The sequence below is a fragment of the Hippoglossus hippoglossus genome, chromosome 3, assembly GCF_009819705.1.
Source record: "Hippoglossus hippoglossus isolate fHipHip1 chromosome 3, fHipHip1.pri, whole genome shotgun sequence".
In the NCBI taxonomy this organism is placed as follows: Eukaryota; Metazoa; Chordata; class Actinopteri; order Pleuronectiformes; family Pleuronectidae; genus Hippoglossus; species Hippoglossus hippoglossus.
In genome coordinates, this window is record NC_047153.1 from 4,208,125 (window position 1) to 4,224,241 (window position 16,117).

General features: G+C 39.6%; 1 protein-coding gene across 1 annotated transcript; it reads right to left on the reverse strand.

The window, feature by feature from the left end:
* Positions 1 to 664: 664 nt before the first annotated feature.
* LOC117757461 (guanylyl cyclase-activating protein 2-like) lies at positions 665 to 2,842 on the reverse strand. The gene is made up of 4 exons (XM_034578651.1): positions 2,415 to 2,842; positions 2,165 to 2,314; positions 1,146 to 1,254; positions 665 to 1,031 (listed from the first exon to the last, which is right to left on the reverse strand). The coding sequence occupies exons 1-4, from the start codon at positions 2,610 to 2,612 to the stop codon at positions 904 to 906; spliced, it is 585 nt and encodes a 194-aa protein (XP_034434542.1). The 5' UTR covers positions 2,613 to 2,842; the 3' UTR covers positions 665 to 903.
* Positions 2,843 to 16,117: the final 13,275 nt, after the last annotated feature.

Here is a 16,117-nt window from a genome sequence, read left to right on the forward strand (position 1 = left end):
CTCAGGTGACACAGGTCAGTGCAACCAGGTAGTTGTCAGACCCCACCCTCCATGTGGAGTTTCAGTTTTGCCTTACGTCCTCCCTCCTTTACACTAGACCTCAGCCCACAAGATAAAGAAACAATCAAACCTTCTAATGGATCAAAACTCTCCACGAAGTTGCTTTCTACTATATTTGGCCTCCGAACTCAACCTTGGGTCCTGTGGATACCTCACAGAGAAAAGGTAACTCTTAATTATAATACAAATATGATGTGAATTTGTATAAACTTCTATTTATAGATTATCATGAACATGTTCTGTGTCATGCTGAGTAAAAGATGCCTACAAATATTTCAATGCCTGAACATGATACAAAACCAGATCTGAGCAAAGATTTCAGATCTGAACAAAAAGGACAGATGTTCATACACATGTGAAACCAAAACTTTTCATGTTATTATTTATTGAACCTCAATTGACATATATTTAAAACACGCCTTTAGCATCAATAACATAATCAGGTAAAAACTGAATATTCACAGTGAAAATGTTTTAGTTTTCTCAGAGCAAAAAAAATTAATTAAAAACACAACAAAATTAGAAAAGCAGACAATTTACATTTTAGACAATTAATGACATTTTGTAAGATAAGAGGAGAAGCTGTGACTGTGTATTTGTTTAAAAATACAGGAAGAAAATTAAAATACAAATACTTTTAACTTTGAAAAGAAAGACTTATGTGTAGATAGTATATTTCTCTTAGGCTGAGATTTAAGACAAACGTTGGCCAGCTCTGATAAAACATCTCTCACTCATAGTATCGAAGGTGAATCCTGATTTCACTTGTAAGTTGTGAGTTTAATACATTTCGTAGATCGAATTTAAGGCTTATTCTTATTAAGGCAGATCCACGGTGACATTTCAGAAGTGTGCGCTCCGCCTCCTCTGCTCCAGCACCCATCCAGCAGGGTTCATGTCCAGCTTCAGCATGTTGAGCACCCAGGGGTCCTGCTGTGCACCTCTGATGAACTCCTCCATGTTAATCTGACCTGTCCCAAGAAAACGAAGAAGAACTTGGAGCACGATTGATGTTCTCTGCTGATACAACCAATCCGTCTTTTGTTGTTTTCAGTGTAAATGTGAGGTGGGACACAGATGCTCACCGTCTCCGTCGCTGTCGACCGCCTGCAGCAGGCGATCCACAGCCTCGTCCACTGAAAGCTGAGAACTGCTCGTGTCCGTCCTCGAGCCTTTCTTAATCCTGTAGATGCTCTGAAACAGAAAGGGACATGTTGTGTTTCTTGTTGTGTGATGAGTCCTGACACACTCAGGGACTGATGATTGGTTTATAGCAGCAATATGATTGTGGCATTAAAGTAACATCCCTTTTATATCTGTTAAATCCTGTAAATCCTGAATATATTTGACTATTTGAAGCAATCCTCTTTGTGCTGTGATGTTTAATTCATCTTCTTCATTTAACTGATAATACTGATTGAATTCAAATAAAAAAACGACTCCTCATTCTTAATACACAAATTTATCTATTTTACATTTATTTTATACATGTGTTTTTTACCATCATGTCTTATCTAAATGAAAGAGAAGTATGGAAAAGTAACGATTTGAAATCCGGTGGGGAAACAAACGTGAACTTGAGAAATCGGCTCCGCCAGAAAGCACGTCTGCTGTCAGATCTGCATCCAGCTACAACATCGATGAGAGAGCAGCTACAGTGGAAACCAACTCAATCAGGTCATCTGCTTCACTTCAGCATGAAGAAGTCGCCCTTAAAGCTTTGTATACATACGAATCATTGTATGACTCACGAAGAGATATACTCACTTTACATTACATGAATATTTTATTACTACAGAGAATAGTTTTCCTTCTTTTTCTCCCGACTTCATATTCTTTGACTTAAAAACTTCAAAAACTAAAGTATAAATGAAAAGGGCAATAGGCATATAAGTAGATTATGATACACTTATTAAAGGATGACATTTTAATAATTATATAAAATATTCAAGGATGAAAGCACATTTTCTCAGCATAATAAGTACTGTGATGTGGTTTTGGCACAGAGGGTGACAGTGAGCGGTCGTTCACTGTAAGAAAATCTCCTTTCTCAAAGCCAGTATCTTTAAAAAAATATTGTTACTTGACTCTTTGACTAACTTACATCAATTATTGCCCGCAGCTCGTCCCTGTCCACGTGGCCATTGCCGTCTTTGTCGTACACCTTGAACGACCAGCGCAGTTTGTGCTCCAGGTCGCCTCGGAAAACCAGATTGAGAGCTGCCACGAACTCGAGGAAATCTATGGTGTTGTCCTGAAAGAACACATCACTGAAATGAGAACAGCCGGGTCACGGTCCAAAGTAAAGGTGTCGCACGGGGAGCCGGGATGGAAAAAAGCTTTTACTGTCTCACCCCGTTTTTGTCAAAGGCTCGAAACATGTTTTCAGCATAGTCGGACGCCTCTCCCGTCGGGTCCACGCCGAAGAAGCGCTTGAACTCGTGCAGAAACAGACGTCCGCTTGGGCACTCCATGACAAACTTTTTATACATATCCTGAAGTGCTTTGACGTCAATCTCCTCACTGTTCTCTGTTTGCTGCGTCTGCCCCATGGCCGACGTGCTGTTCAACCGTCCATAGTTGCAGCGATGGCGTGGCCGGACTCGGAGAGAATCTCAGTCTCAGGATTTTGTTTTATAACAGGCGTGGAATCCCAAATCTCCAGTTTACTTTAGGAGGAGTCAGGTGATTAGCGTGGCTGCAGGATTACTTTGGTAGTACGTCAGTGGGGTTTCCTCCACTGAGCTAATAAGGTCTGCAGCTAAATGTGGGTCTCGGCCAAAACACAGAGGAGTGGCAGGTGCTATTCAAACAAAAGGTCCAGTAGTAAAATAAAATCAGAGGTGATTAAAAAGCAGTAAATTAGGAATTCATTATATCCAAACTTTACTTTTCTTGTAGCTGTTGCTCCCCATCAACTCTACATACAAATGTCTGACTCTTAAACTGTGAGATATTCAACTTTCTTAACCAACTCGTTACTAATTCTGAAGTTTGCAGCAATTTATGCCGTCAGAGAATTTTGACTTTTTCTCATATTATTGTTATCAGATATTCCCATTAGCCTCAAGCTGCACTGTGTTCTGAACTAACTCATTCCTAACGTGCTAAACCGGGACAATAAATAAGCATCAGCTGTTCTCTGGGTCCACAGCGGCATGCTAACATTAGCATTTAGCTCCAAACAGGCCTGACGATTATAAGCCTGCAGCAGTGAACCTGGTTCAAAGTTTTCATCCTGTTTGATTGACTGCAGCTTCGTTCAGTCGTCACATTTAAACCGTGCAGGGCAGCAGCAGGTCATCAGCCTGACAGGGTTCAGTTTTACACAGAAACGTCCTCTGCTGTCCCTAATCAGTCCCACTCTTGTTTTTCTCGTCAGGACCGAGAGGCTAAGAGGCTCTAAGTCACGCTTATTTAGAATTGGTGTATCAATCTCTTTTAATCAGATTGTAAAAGCTCTGCTGATAGAGGCACAAATCCCTCAGTGGTAGTAGAGTGAGTGGATCCCTCAAGGTGTCCAAATTAACCCCGAGAGTCCAACAACGTGCTGATTGGTTTCTGTTTCATTTGACTTAATTATCCAAACTTAGTAAATGTTTAGCATCCAGTAATTGAGGTGTCACCACTTTCCTCAAGTCCAGAAAGCAGAGGGAATAATAAGTCAATCCCGAAAATGGACTTTTCAGGGAATTCTCAGTTATACTCTCATGTATTTTGTATGTATTTATTCACCTCACATGAATGGGACAGACTGTGGAAATTACTTTAATAAAAAAAGTTTGAATCTGAAGTTGTTCCAGGTCAATTCCCTCAAATTCAAGGACACAACACGTCACAAATCCTGATTAATTACTTTAACAACACAAAGTTTTTACAGAAGATCTTCTCAGATCTCTCAAGACTGTGGGATTTCTTTTCTTTTCCAGTACATTACAGCAACTTATACTGTGTAAACTGAGCAAAGGAGAAACAGAGATGACAGCAGTACAACATCAAAATATCTTCATCTGTTAATCTCTCATGATTGGGACCACTCTTCACTTCTGTGTTGTGGCCTTTCACAGGCTCCTCATGGAGGTTTCACTCAGTCGGTCTGTAAGAGGATTTAAAGAAAGAGAAAACAAGTTGCTTTTCTATTCATGTCTTCAAGTTATCATAATGAAAAAAATGAAAAATGAAAAACTAGACTACAAGTGTAGTACAATTCTATGCTACTATAATAAATGTGTATTTTATCACTACTTTGCAGATTAAGTTTAATTGTGAGGAGCACGACTCAGTGACACATCACTTACAGCCTGAAATAGTTTAAAACACTCTAATTCCACAATTAACCTGAAAATGATAACTCTGCATATGGGATCAAGAAAGACCTTAAAAATAAGGGATTTAAAAAAAAATCAACTCAATGTGCAGGTGCATTAAAACTAATATATCATATTATCTGTGTTTTGGTGTTAAATCGAAAATCCATCCCATTCTAAAGTTTAAAATTAGCAGAAAATATCAAATTGTATAACAGAGAACAGAAAAGAAACAAGAATGTAATCTTGATATTTATGCAGCGTGTGAGTGTGGTGAGACTTGTTAAATGAAATTACGTCCGTGTTTGGCTTCAGGATTAGTTAATAACTATGTTTAACCCAACAGAGAGAAACAAGGCTAACAGGATTAGAACCTGACGGAAGGATTCTCCTCTCAGGGGTCTGACCTCTCACGTCCTCGGCTGGATTCATCCGTCAACAAACACTTGAACATTGTAAACAGTGCACGATTAAAAGCACAACAGATCTACTTCATTAAGTTAATTACAGTCATTGTATTTTGTTTGTCTTTATCAAGGATTTTCAGTAATTTCTGCATATTTCAGATTAATATTAAATCCCTCTTTTAGATTAATTCATGTATTTCACAAACCTGGGTCACCCAGGTCATATTCATGGATTTATTTAAATTTGTGTTAATAACTACAGATCAATTCATGATTGAAAAAAAAGAACCAGTGAATATTATCTTATGTCCACTAGATGGTAGTGTTGGCTCTTTTTTGGAGCTCGTGAGCTGCACAGTAACGTTCCAGTTTGATTTACTTCATAACGCGGACTGGAAAACTATTAAAATACATCACATGTTACTGTGCATTACATAAAGATACACACATCACAGGAATCACCAAATTAAGAATTTAGGTATTTGATAATATAATAAATATGAATATAATACGGTATTATTACTCTGAGATGCATTTATAAAGCTCTATTACATATATAAAGTTTCCATATTGCTTCATATCTTCATGTAAAAGACTCATATTGGCCAAAGTTACCAATAAATCAATCAGGTTATTGTCACGTTAGCATCATTTGATCTGTAATGAAACAAATATAATTCAGAAGGTTCGTTTACTGAGGTACAGTGAGGAATAAGATGTTTTCGTCTTAGAAGATTTTAAGGATATGATGCAATGGAGTTAAAGACAAATCTTTGCACTACTTATGTCCTTCTTCGACTTGCACCAAAACCATGTCTGTAATTTAATACAGGTCATATACAGATTTACATACAGGTGCTGCATCCAAGGCCAAGTTCTACATATTAAATCTGCCGTCAATATCCTGAGTAATGATTCTATGTGAAATTTAAAATGGCAAAAAGAAGAACAACAACATTTGCTGCCACGTGATGTAATAATCAAACAACTGAACTCCACCGATCTGAATCCCACCTGCTCCACCGGGTGGCGACAGGAGATCACGTCGGCCTCAGCAGCACCGACGCTCCATTCATCAAACCTTTTTCATCTATTGCTCAAATCCTACAAGAGCTCTCTCTGCTGCTTCCTCCGTCCATTAGCCTCTGTCAGTAGAGAGGGAAGCTCATTCCCCTTAAAGCTTCACATGATGAATATTGTGCTGTAATTTGTTATATACACACAAGCTTTCAATGTGTCTTATATCAACCTATATACACAAACAATGATGCTTTCTATAAATCATGACTCGAGCATCACACACACACACACACACACACACACACACACACACACACACACACACACACACACACACACACACACACACACACACACACACACACACACACACACAATAAAGTCAAACCAGCATTATTTGAGTTGTGGAGCGTAGTGGTGTCATGAAGTTGTCGGAGGGGTTTTGTTATGATCTGTGTATTTCAGACAGAAGATGGGCAGTGATGAAGTCGTCTCTGTGGATCTGTGGAGACAGACTGACACAACTATTAGTTATGAGGAAAATATTCACTATGGCTCCGAGCACGACGTATAAATCATCTGCATTTGTTCCTGTTGTACATAGAAAAATGTCACTTTAGTGGGGTATTGCTCATGAAGTGAGAATGAAGATGTAAAATAGAACTCAGCTCAACTCTGAGTCAACTTGTTCCATCCAACTTGTTCATTGAAATTCATATTGCTCGCCGTCAAAGTAAAAGTTTCGGGTTGAGCGGCACATTGGCTGCAGTCGTCAATGTACAGAAAGTAAAACTAACAAAATTAACAAATTATGAATTTACAACAACACTGATTTACACTTGGTGGCCTGCAAATGAAGAACTTTTATTTTGAAAGCAAGCTGTTTCTTCTCATTCAATTCCTTCCTTCAATTGTCATAAAAGTGGCAGCTAGCTATATAACTTAAAATTATAGTCACAATAATCAGAAATTTGACTATTTGTTTATTTGATTACTTATTACTTATCAAAGCCTGCGACTTTTATTTTGAGGGAAAAATGTCTGTTTCAGTCTCTGGATTTCATTTGTTTACTTTTTATTGTAAAAGTTAGAGAAAGACACAAGCCGACACTGAGTACGTCTTCATTCGATGTGACAGTGATGAAGACAAATGTTAACTGGGTTTAAATATCAGTATCAAGATTTCAAGATTCATTAACATCTGTATATGAAAGACAACATTATTAAGAAATATTAAGTGACATTTTTCAATATCATACATGAACAACTACATATGAATGTATACGTCATGTTGAACAGTAAATTCATATCTTGCCACCTGTTGTTTCTCTCTGAACCAGTGCATTCGATTCCCGTCTCTTTTTGAAGACAGATTTCCACCTCGAAGGAGCGTGAGAGGTTTTTGTTTATTTCATTTTTCCAAAGGGGGGGGTTGGGGGTCACATATGTTTCGGAAGGTATATTTGCAGATTTCAAGAGGCTTTTCATATTTTCCAGGGCTCTTATTCTCCAGTGTGGGAGACATCATTCACAGAACATAAGCACCTTGTTCAGACGCACTCGACCCTAAGAGACCATGACATCCTCCACATCTGAAAGCTGGAAATCTCTAAACATCCATTAAAGATGCAGCTTGTCCATATACTTAGGTTGTGAGGTTGTTGAATATGATATAACTCCCAGTTCTTTTGCAGCTTTTGTCTGGAAAATGAGAAACACGCTGTAATCTGAACTTAAAGGGTATTTTCATTCATAAGAAATTACTTTGACATTTGATATTATTCACAAGTAGAGACAATAATGATGTGATGAGAACCAAAGTTAAACCTGCATAAAGCTCTTAGAGAAATGCACTTAATGCAGAATCTCAGAGTAGAACAAAGTCAGCAGGTGAAGACGGAAAAAACATGGAGATGTAACAAAAAGGCAATTACTGTGCAAAATGGCTGTTTTTCCTTAATTGGCACATTACAGAGGGAGACTGAAAGTGTTCTGAAGCCCTGACGAGAAACATCTGAAAGCGTGGAGGTCCTCACCCGGGACGATCAGCCGCCTCGCATCGCTCCAACGTGTCCATTAAGTCTCACAGTTCAATGGTCAGATCTCAGAGCTACCGACCTGGTTGTCCAGTTGGCCAGAAGCTGTTAAAACGTGTTAAAGGATTTCTGGACCCAAAATGCAGGCACTTGACAAAAGGCAGGAAGTTGCCATGAAGATGATTGTATGAGAATAAACATGGTCACGTGGTTCTGCGGCAGGTAGAAGCAGAAAGTCCAAACTCAAGTATTGAGGTGAACAAACATGAGGTAAGACATGAGAGACAAACAGACAAACCAACTAGAGCTGAGTTGATTTCCTGCTGAAGCTCAGGATGTATGTGCTCACACTGTACGTAACTCTGGACGGGTTCTGGCTAGAACTCATCAAAGTTTGGTAAAAAAGGGAAAACCACGCTCTAGACAAACAGAAGGAGGAAAAAACAAAGAGACACACAAGGTAGAGTCAGTAAAGTCAAAGTCAAACGGGAAATAATTACAAATAGACATCGAATAAATAGTCAAAAAGTTCTAAAAGTCACCTACTGAGTCCTTTATGGGGGCAGAACCGAACAGAAACAGCAGTCTGAATGAACGCTCATGTCGCTTTGTGTCGGCTGAATGTGTCAATTCACAAATGTCATTCACGAGAATTTTGTGGAACCAGGACAGATTAGATCTTTGATTGTGTCATTGTGTTGTTCAAGCCCCCCCGAGCATCTGCATCATCATTGTTGTCAGAGTTTCCATTGTCCCCGAGAGAGAAGCAGATAAAATCCTGTTCTGTGCCACAGAACCGAGTTGTAATCCCTTTTTTCTGTGAATCGTCCTTGAATCCGACATCTTGACCTCAGAAAGAGTTTGAATCTCCGAGGTTCGAGACCTAGAGGATGAGAGACTGTTTATTATTTTTTATGGTTTGGATTCAATAGAGATAATGGTTGATGATTAATGATTTTTTCACTTAATGGCCAGTTTCATCAATCATTTAATAAAAAATAAATAAAATAAAATAAAACGTAAAATAAATAAATAAGTAAGAACCCAAGGTCGATGCAGTGTTTCTCTGGACTTTCCTTCCTCTGGCAGCTGCTGATGAAGAGTCTGCGGAGGTCAACGGGCGCCACTGCCTGTGATGAAAGAGAAGAAAAGCACAGATGATATAAGGACGCATTGATTTTTAATTTCTCTCTCTGTACAATGCTGTCAACATATGGTCCTAATGCTTCCTTATGCTTGTCTTAGGCCACACACACACACACACACACATACACGGGTCTGAAGTAGTCCAAGGACACTGTGGATGAATTCTCTTGCTGGGTTTACAACGTCGTTCCCTCCGTCCTTTCCCCCCCCCGTTCCATCACAGCCCCCGTTCCTCATGTAGAAAATCGCCAGCAGTCACAGCGGGTGACATTGAACAATACACTTAATAAACTTCACTCTTTATCGAGACATGTTGTGCCGCTAAATATGAAATAACCAAACTTTAAACGTTAAACAAGATAAAACAGAATAGTGTATAAATCGCAGGCTCATAGATATAAGCCCTCAGTAGACTTTAGCCTCTCATCAAGGCCTAATAATGTCGGCCATTACACTCGCTGTCAACTTTGTCTGATTATATGACAGAAGGAACAAAAATCAATGGGCTTGTTTCTCCGGGGAAAGTGTGCACAGCACGGTTCGTGTCTTTATGAGTAATGACTGAGGGAGATGCATTCATTAGAAAACAGCTGGCGGCGGAAGAGGAAAAGTCTTATTGATTACAGGGCTTTGACTTAAAGGTAAGAGATTAACGAAGAGACATGCAGTAACTTTGGTTAAACCCGTGCTTAAAGTACTGCCAAAAAAACAACATGACCAAGCAGATCGTTTGGGTTTTTACGTGCCGAGCTTGTGAGATATCTGCCTTTTTGGCGCCTCCCCAGTTCAATGAAGAAGAATAGAATTGACCGTTTGCTAAATCCTGCCCCAAACTGTGACCCTCCGCTCATAGCAACAGTGATTAGACACGGCAGGCTGGTCAAGCTATGGATCTGCCCACATGGGGCATTAATGAGAGTGAGGTGGAAACAACAACAGCATAAAGTTTATAAAGTTTACTGCACATGTTCACTTTATATCCAACTCAGTTGTTACCAGAGGGTTTAATCTTGGTATAATCTTCATATTCAGGTTCATCATTTTAATTTGTGTTATTGCATGAGAAGGTTTAAATGCTGTAATGTTCAAATGTAGCTCTTCTGTTCAGCCTGTGTCTGAAACTCTTGTTTTAGCGCCTGTCTCTTTAAAGGTCAAGTGTGTAGGATTTAGTGACACCTAGTGGTGACGTGTCATGTTGCAGCTGAACACCTCTCACCTCACCCTCCCCCCTTCCAAACATGAAAGAGAACCTGTGGAAGCTTTCAGTTTTCATAAACACTCAAGAGGTGTTTAGTTTGTTCAGTCTGGGCTACTGTAAAAAACATCCGCAGAGAGGACCAGCTCCTGATGTGAATATAAAGTATTTAAATATAAAGGGTCTATTCTTGGGTGAAGAAAACAGCAAATCATACAATTTAGATGAAACACACTAGTGAAAACATCACTAGGATTATTTTATATTCAATTTATGCACATAGATCCCTTTCAACTAAATTTTACACACTGGACCTTTAAGGATTTTGGATACACAACAAGAATTAATACTTTTTGGAAAGACAAAGACGAGCAGCGTAGCATCGATCACGACTCCAGCCTCACTCAAATACTACAGGCTACCTTTACGGTTCAAGAAACATGCAACCAGCAACACCAGGCATGTTTAGACAAGGCACTGCACCACTTTTCTTCAAACGCCTGCGAGATCCTGTGATACCTCCTAAGTTGTGAATGCAGTTCCTTTTCTCGGTCGGGGGCCGGTGTGTTATTGTGTTTATGTGGCTTTTGTCCTCGGGTTGCCGGGGGAGTTAACAGTCGTGGTTTATAGGAAATTCTGAATCATTTATACAATTTGATCCCGGCAGCACCGCCGAACTAAAGCAGGATAAACAGCCATAGGTGTGTGGAGGAGGCTGCAGAGAAACAAATCAAACTAACAAAAGAGCAGAAACATTGGCCAGTGCTGAACCACATCCTCCAGTGCTGCAGGACAACAGTTCCACCTCTTACATTGGACTTTAATTGATTTCTTCTGCAGAAACGCCCACTCAGGATTTCAAATCACATCTTCATGTGTATTAGTCACTCAGTCAAACTGTATATGGGAGAAATCCCAGATTAACACCAGCGTTTAATTAGTTGTTTCTTCTTCCATATGTGGCTGCTTGGTTTCCCTGACAGTGTTTTTTTGGGAGATATCATAGAGACAGATGGAAACTAATTAAAGCGTTCGAGGAGATAAATCTTAAATCTGGAAATGTACGTTTCTGAGTCTGCAGGAGTTCAAAAGTTTACTCAGAAAAACAGTAAAAAAATCAATGTGGAATTATTGAAATTCTGAAGAAATATAAAGTGGAGAAGCTAGTGGTTGTTTCCTGTAAATCCCCTCAGGGCATCTGTATGTACTCATGTGCACAAATTGAGGTGTTAGAATAGTTCCCTTAGCTGTACTCCATCTTGGAAAGTTCGTGGCTACAGTGGTTTGGACCAATCAGCATCGACGGAGGAACTACTGGCAGCCTGGGGGCGTGTCTCAGGTGAGACCACGATGCTTTAAAAAAGTTACATCCAAACTTTTGAGCATTTCTTAGTTGAAAGAAGAGCAAAGAACGGCCCTGAAAACTTTACCCGACGCAAAGAATCTTTTCACTTTCTCCCGACTAGCTTCGGTAACTGGTGACAGACAGATGGTTCCTCCAATCACCTGCCAAGTGTTTATTGAAACGCCTGCCCTTTCCCAATTTCCAGCAAAGCCTCCCCATATGGTTCAGTGTAACCAACCATCTGTCACATCCAGGTTCTTGTTCCCTCACTCTCCACAAGAATAGTGAAAGACTATGCAACTGTCATTTATGTCCCATGCACGTATGATACCAGAAGCAAATCCAGTTCCTTTCCACGCCCTCATCGGTTCAGTTCTGATAATCCTCATTCTACAGACTGGTCACGTAGGCTCCATCCTACTTGACACCGGTCCTGTTGTAAAAGCCTTGAAAGGCCCAATGTACCCGTCCATTCAAACACTCAGGAACCATCTCACCTGGTTCACTCCATCACACCAGTGCAATGTCCGCTCTAAACCTGTCTGTCTGGAATGGGCTGTGAGTTTGGCCTGTGGTGATGCCGGTGGCAGCTTTCTCTCTGAAACTGTGAAAGTTACCCTGGAGTAATTGAGCCACTGCTAAATAAAGACCGGCTGCTGAACCCAGTCCACAGAACCTGGAGCTGCACCACTGCTGCAGCACAAAGACCTGGTCCCCTCAGGTCACAGAATAAGAATCAGTTGTTGTTGCCTTCGTCATACACAGTGCTAGTTTCCTGTTTATTTAAATTCTATTATTACTGAACGTACTGTATAATGCAAATTCCACCAAATTTGAACACTAAACATCCTCTGGTTTGTCAAGTGTGACGCAGATAAGATGAAATGTTCGAATGTACATTAAGTGGTGTAGTGCACTCGACTGTATGACTAATGTAGTAGCATTGTTCCGTCCTCAGGAGAACCTACTTTATGACAACATAGAAGAAAGCACTATAACATACATGAAGTAGAAGGAACATTAAACACACCACAAACAGTACGTTGGCAAATTAATCGATTGGTTGAAAGATGATTCCAATGATTAGGATACGAGGATTTCCAGTTTTTTAAATGTGGGAACCTGGATTTCTAGGTTTGCTGTATGTTTGGGTGCAGAAGACTGAAACACAGATTCCCCATCTCGGCAACGCTGCCATGAAACTGTTGGAGCTTATTCCGATTTTAAAATGTTATTATTACAGTGATGTGACTGGCTCAACTTGCAGCTTTGGGCTGGCAGCTCTCAGACCAGCTGTGTGGCTTGCTTGGAATCCAGTGCTGCCAACTCTCACGCTTTCAGGCTCCGTCTCACATGCTCACACTGTCCAGACAAATCTCACTCCACATGAGAGGGAGCAGCAGAAGCCCCTGTGTAATGAAAAATACTATGAAGGCTGGTCCAGTCAAATTTTATTCATGTGGCCCAAAAACACAAATTTGCCTCATGTTGTTTAACAGTATATGGCAGCGACTGTCTGCAGATCCGTGTATTGTTCTGGGAAAATCCCCTGAGCAGGTGTAAAAAGTACAGATCAGAGAACCAGGAATCAGGATTAACTAAAGTGAATAAAGATGAGCTGTACGTTTGCATTTAAAAGGATTAGCACAGTTCGGTTTGTATGATTTTCTGCAGCAGAGGTGCAGACACACACCGGACAGAGCAGGTTGGAGCAGTGAAGAATATTTAATAAACCTGAGCAGGTACAAGTAGATTCAGGAAATATCCCAAAAACTCAAAGCTCAGGCAGGAAACATGGACAGGAATCACCACGGTAACAAAACGGAGCTGAATCAGAGGTGGATCGACGAAAACACACATCGAGAGTGAGCACAGACTTTTCAGACGACTGACAACACAAAAGACTAATTAATTCTAAAAGGCCCAAATTTGTATTTTCGTAAAACTGTTTTCAAATGCTTGGGAATTATCTGCTGCCTTTTCAAGTTAGTAAAGTTACATTTTGCCTTTTTAGCTTGTTGCGTTTCTTGTGTACCGTTATCATCCATGTCCCTTAGCTCCTTACCGATCCAATAGCAATTTTATCAAAGGTAAGTTACACAAGTTTTTCAAAGATATTTCACTTTTTAGAGAAGTTGTTTAATAGGAATTAAATCCATTATCGCTGGAGCCAATCTCAGCCGACACAATGGATCCTACCACATAAACAAATATATTTGCATTATTAGAAGACTGAACTCTTCTATTTGTATGTGGATTTATGACGGACGAGGTTAAAGTCAAATGTAAAGTGTCAAAAGAACTTTCCTTGAAAAAAACCTGTGTTAAAATCTGGGTAACAGTTGATCATTAGAGTTTCTTTCATTATTTTTGGTGCAGGGATGTTAAAACCGACACCAGATAATTAGAAAATAAGTTTATTGTAGCCAGAGCAAAGAAATTAGGATTTAAAAAAACGAGTATGACATTAAATGGCCATTCCAGCGAGTATTTCCTGACCTGCCACTGATGTGTTACTTCCTCCCTCCGACTCTATCTCGCTAATTCTCGCTCACCATGAGTGAACCGCGCGAAAGCCGTGAGCCAAATGTAAGCCTTTGTTGATGGGATGTGGAGTAGAAAAGCGATTTTCTGCGGCAAATTTTTCTCTTCAGCGACGGCGGCAGAGAGCAGTTAAAGAGGATTAAAGGCATCCGGCTCCATTCGGCTCCCACTGTCACCCCGGAGATATTGATGTTCGGATACATGACAGAAAAATATACATTGGTGTTTCTTTTTTCAATCTATTTTCTATCCAGTATGATACTGGAATCCGTCGGATTAGCAACTACGTCACCTGTCATTTGACCTGGCGACCGTTGAACTGTCCATATCGTCTCAGACATTTTTGGGGGAACCCACACACACAACCCCCCCCCCCCCCCCCGTCCACCAGCCCTCTGGTGTGTAGCCTGTTTTTATTCTTCAGTTAGTATTTGCACAAACTGCACACAGGGGAGGGAGGTTTTTGCCCTTTACCCCATCGTTAACCTTTGTCTCCCTTCCCAAGACACAATGACATGCACCGGTGAATATCGACCACACGGCTAAGAAGACAGGGAGGTCAGTAGTGTGTGTGTGTGTGTGTGTGTGTGTGTGTGTGTGTGTGTGTGTGTGAGCGTGACCATTGGCGGTTTTCTGTAACTCACGTCTTTTGTCTCCAGAAACAATAACTGGGTCAATGATCAAGGTCACAGACAAAGTTGTGCTTCAGTTTACTGGAAACACAAAGTCGTGAATTCCACAGTGAAAATCACTTAAAAACAAAAACATGGGGAAACAGTGAAGTGGTTTGTGCGTCATTAGTGTTTTTATCACCAACAACATGTGTGAACACTGATTTTATTGATTAAACACTCACCTGTTCTTTCCCAATGGAGTCTTTTGGTATTTTACATTGAAAACATACAACAATATCTGGAAAGAGCCTTTTAAAAATATTTATGTTTTTATTTTAGTGGAATTTTGTTATACACGATTTCATCTATACTTACAATTTTATTGTATTATTTATATTATATTTTATAAATATTTGTTTGGTATGTTACAGCTGTTTTGTTAAAATTATTCTTTATGAATTGATTCATCTATATTTTATTATATGTTCATTATGTTACTGTTATTTTGTATCTGTTTGTTATTGTTTTTCATATATTTGATTTTTTTACATTATTTTTGTTGTTTGTTTTGTGACTTGTCTCGGTTTATACTTCCATAATGTTTTGGGGACATTTTACTAATTAATTAACTAATGTGTTCATTGTTTTGGATTTTCACATAACTTTTATTAAAATACTATTTTTCACATATCACATAATATCTGTACAGATATTTAACCAACATTTTGATATATGATATAATTCTGGCTGTTCAAAATATTTTGTAGAAGATTTTACTTTTTCCGATTTTTTACTGATGCTGTATCTTCCACATTATTGAACATAAATATTTATGGAACCTGATTTGTTGCCATTAAGGTTTCAGGACAGACTCTTTGTGTGATTTACTACACTAACAGATTATATTTGTGATCTGCTGTTAATGGAAGCCACTCTGCTCCTGTCATCTTCAGGTAGCGTCTATGAGGGAGGAGGTTAATGCTGACCGGTAAGCAGACCAGAACAATTCTCTTATCAGGCTCCGTCCAGAAGCTTCGAGGCTCCAGAAACATTTTGTTTTTCTAATTACCGCCATGAGAAAGTGGCCCAGAAGGAGAGGAAGAGGGGGGAAGGGGGGTGGATGAAGAACGTGCAGAAAGAGCAGAGGGGCTACAGGGTTTTATCAACATGCAGAGATGAACACAGTTCTTTCATTGAACCTAGTTTTCTCTTTACAAAACAACGGCCGATACACAACTTATGTTTTTGTCAGTGTGTGAAAATAAACATTTTGTGCATCTGTGTTTCTTTGCTGCTTTTTGACACAGCATGATGAAGATTAGAGAGATGAAAACAAAACGTGATTTCACTGCACCGACTTCAAATTAGTTCGATTTTTCCTTTTCTCCATTTTATGCTCGAGCACGAGAAAATGTTCCATTTGGACTCATCATAAAACGGCGC

Bases quoted from the DNA above. Each gene is read 5' to 3' on its own strand.
- LOC117757461 (XM_034578651.1), bottom strand. From the start codon at position 2,612: ATGGGGCAGACGCAGCAAACAGAGAACAGTGAGGAGATTGACGTCAAA. The intron at 2,315-2,414 runs GTGAGACAGTAA...GTGTTCTTTCAG, and splicing joins GAGCCTTTGACAAAAACGGG to GACAACACCATAGATTTCCT. The intron at 1,032-1,145 runs GTGAGCATCTGT...TTCTTGGGACAG, and splicing joins GGTCGACAGCGACGGAGACG to GTCAGATTAACATGGAGGAG.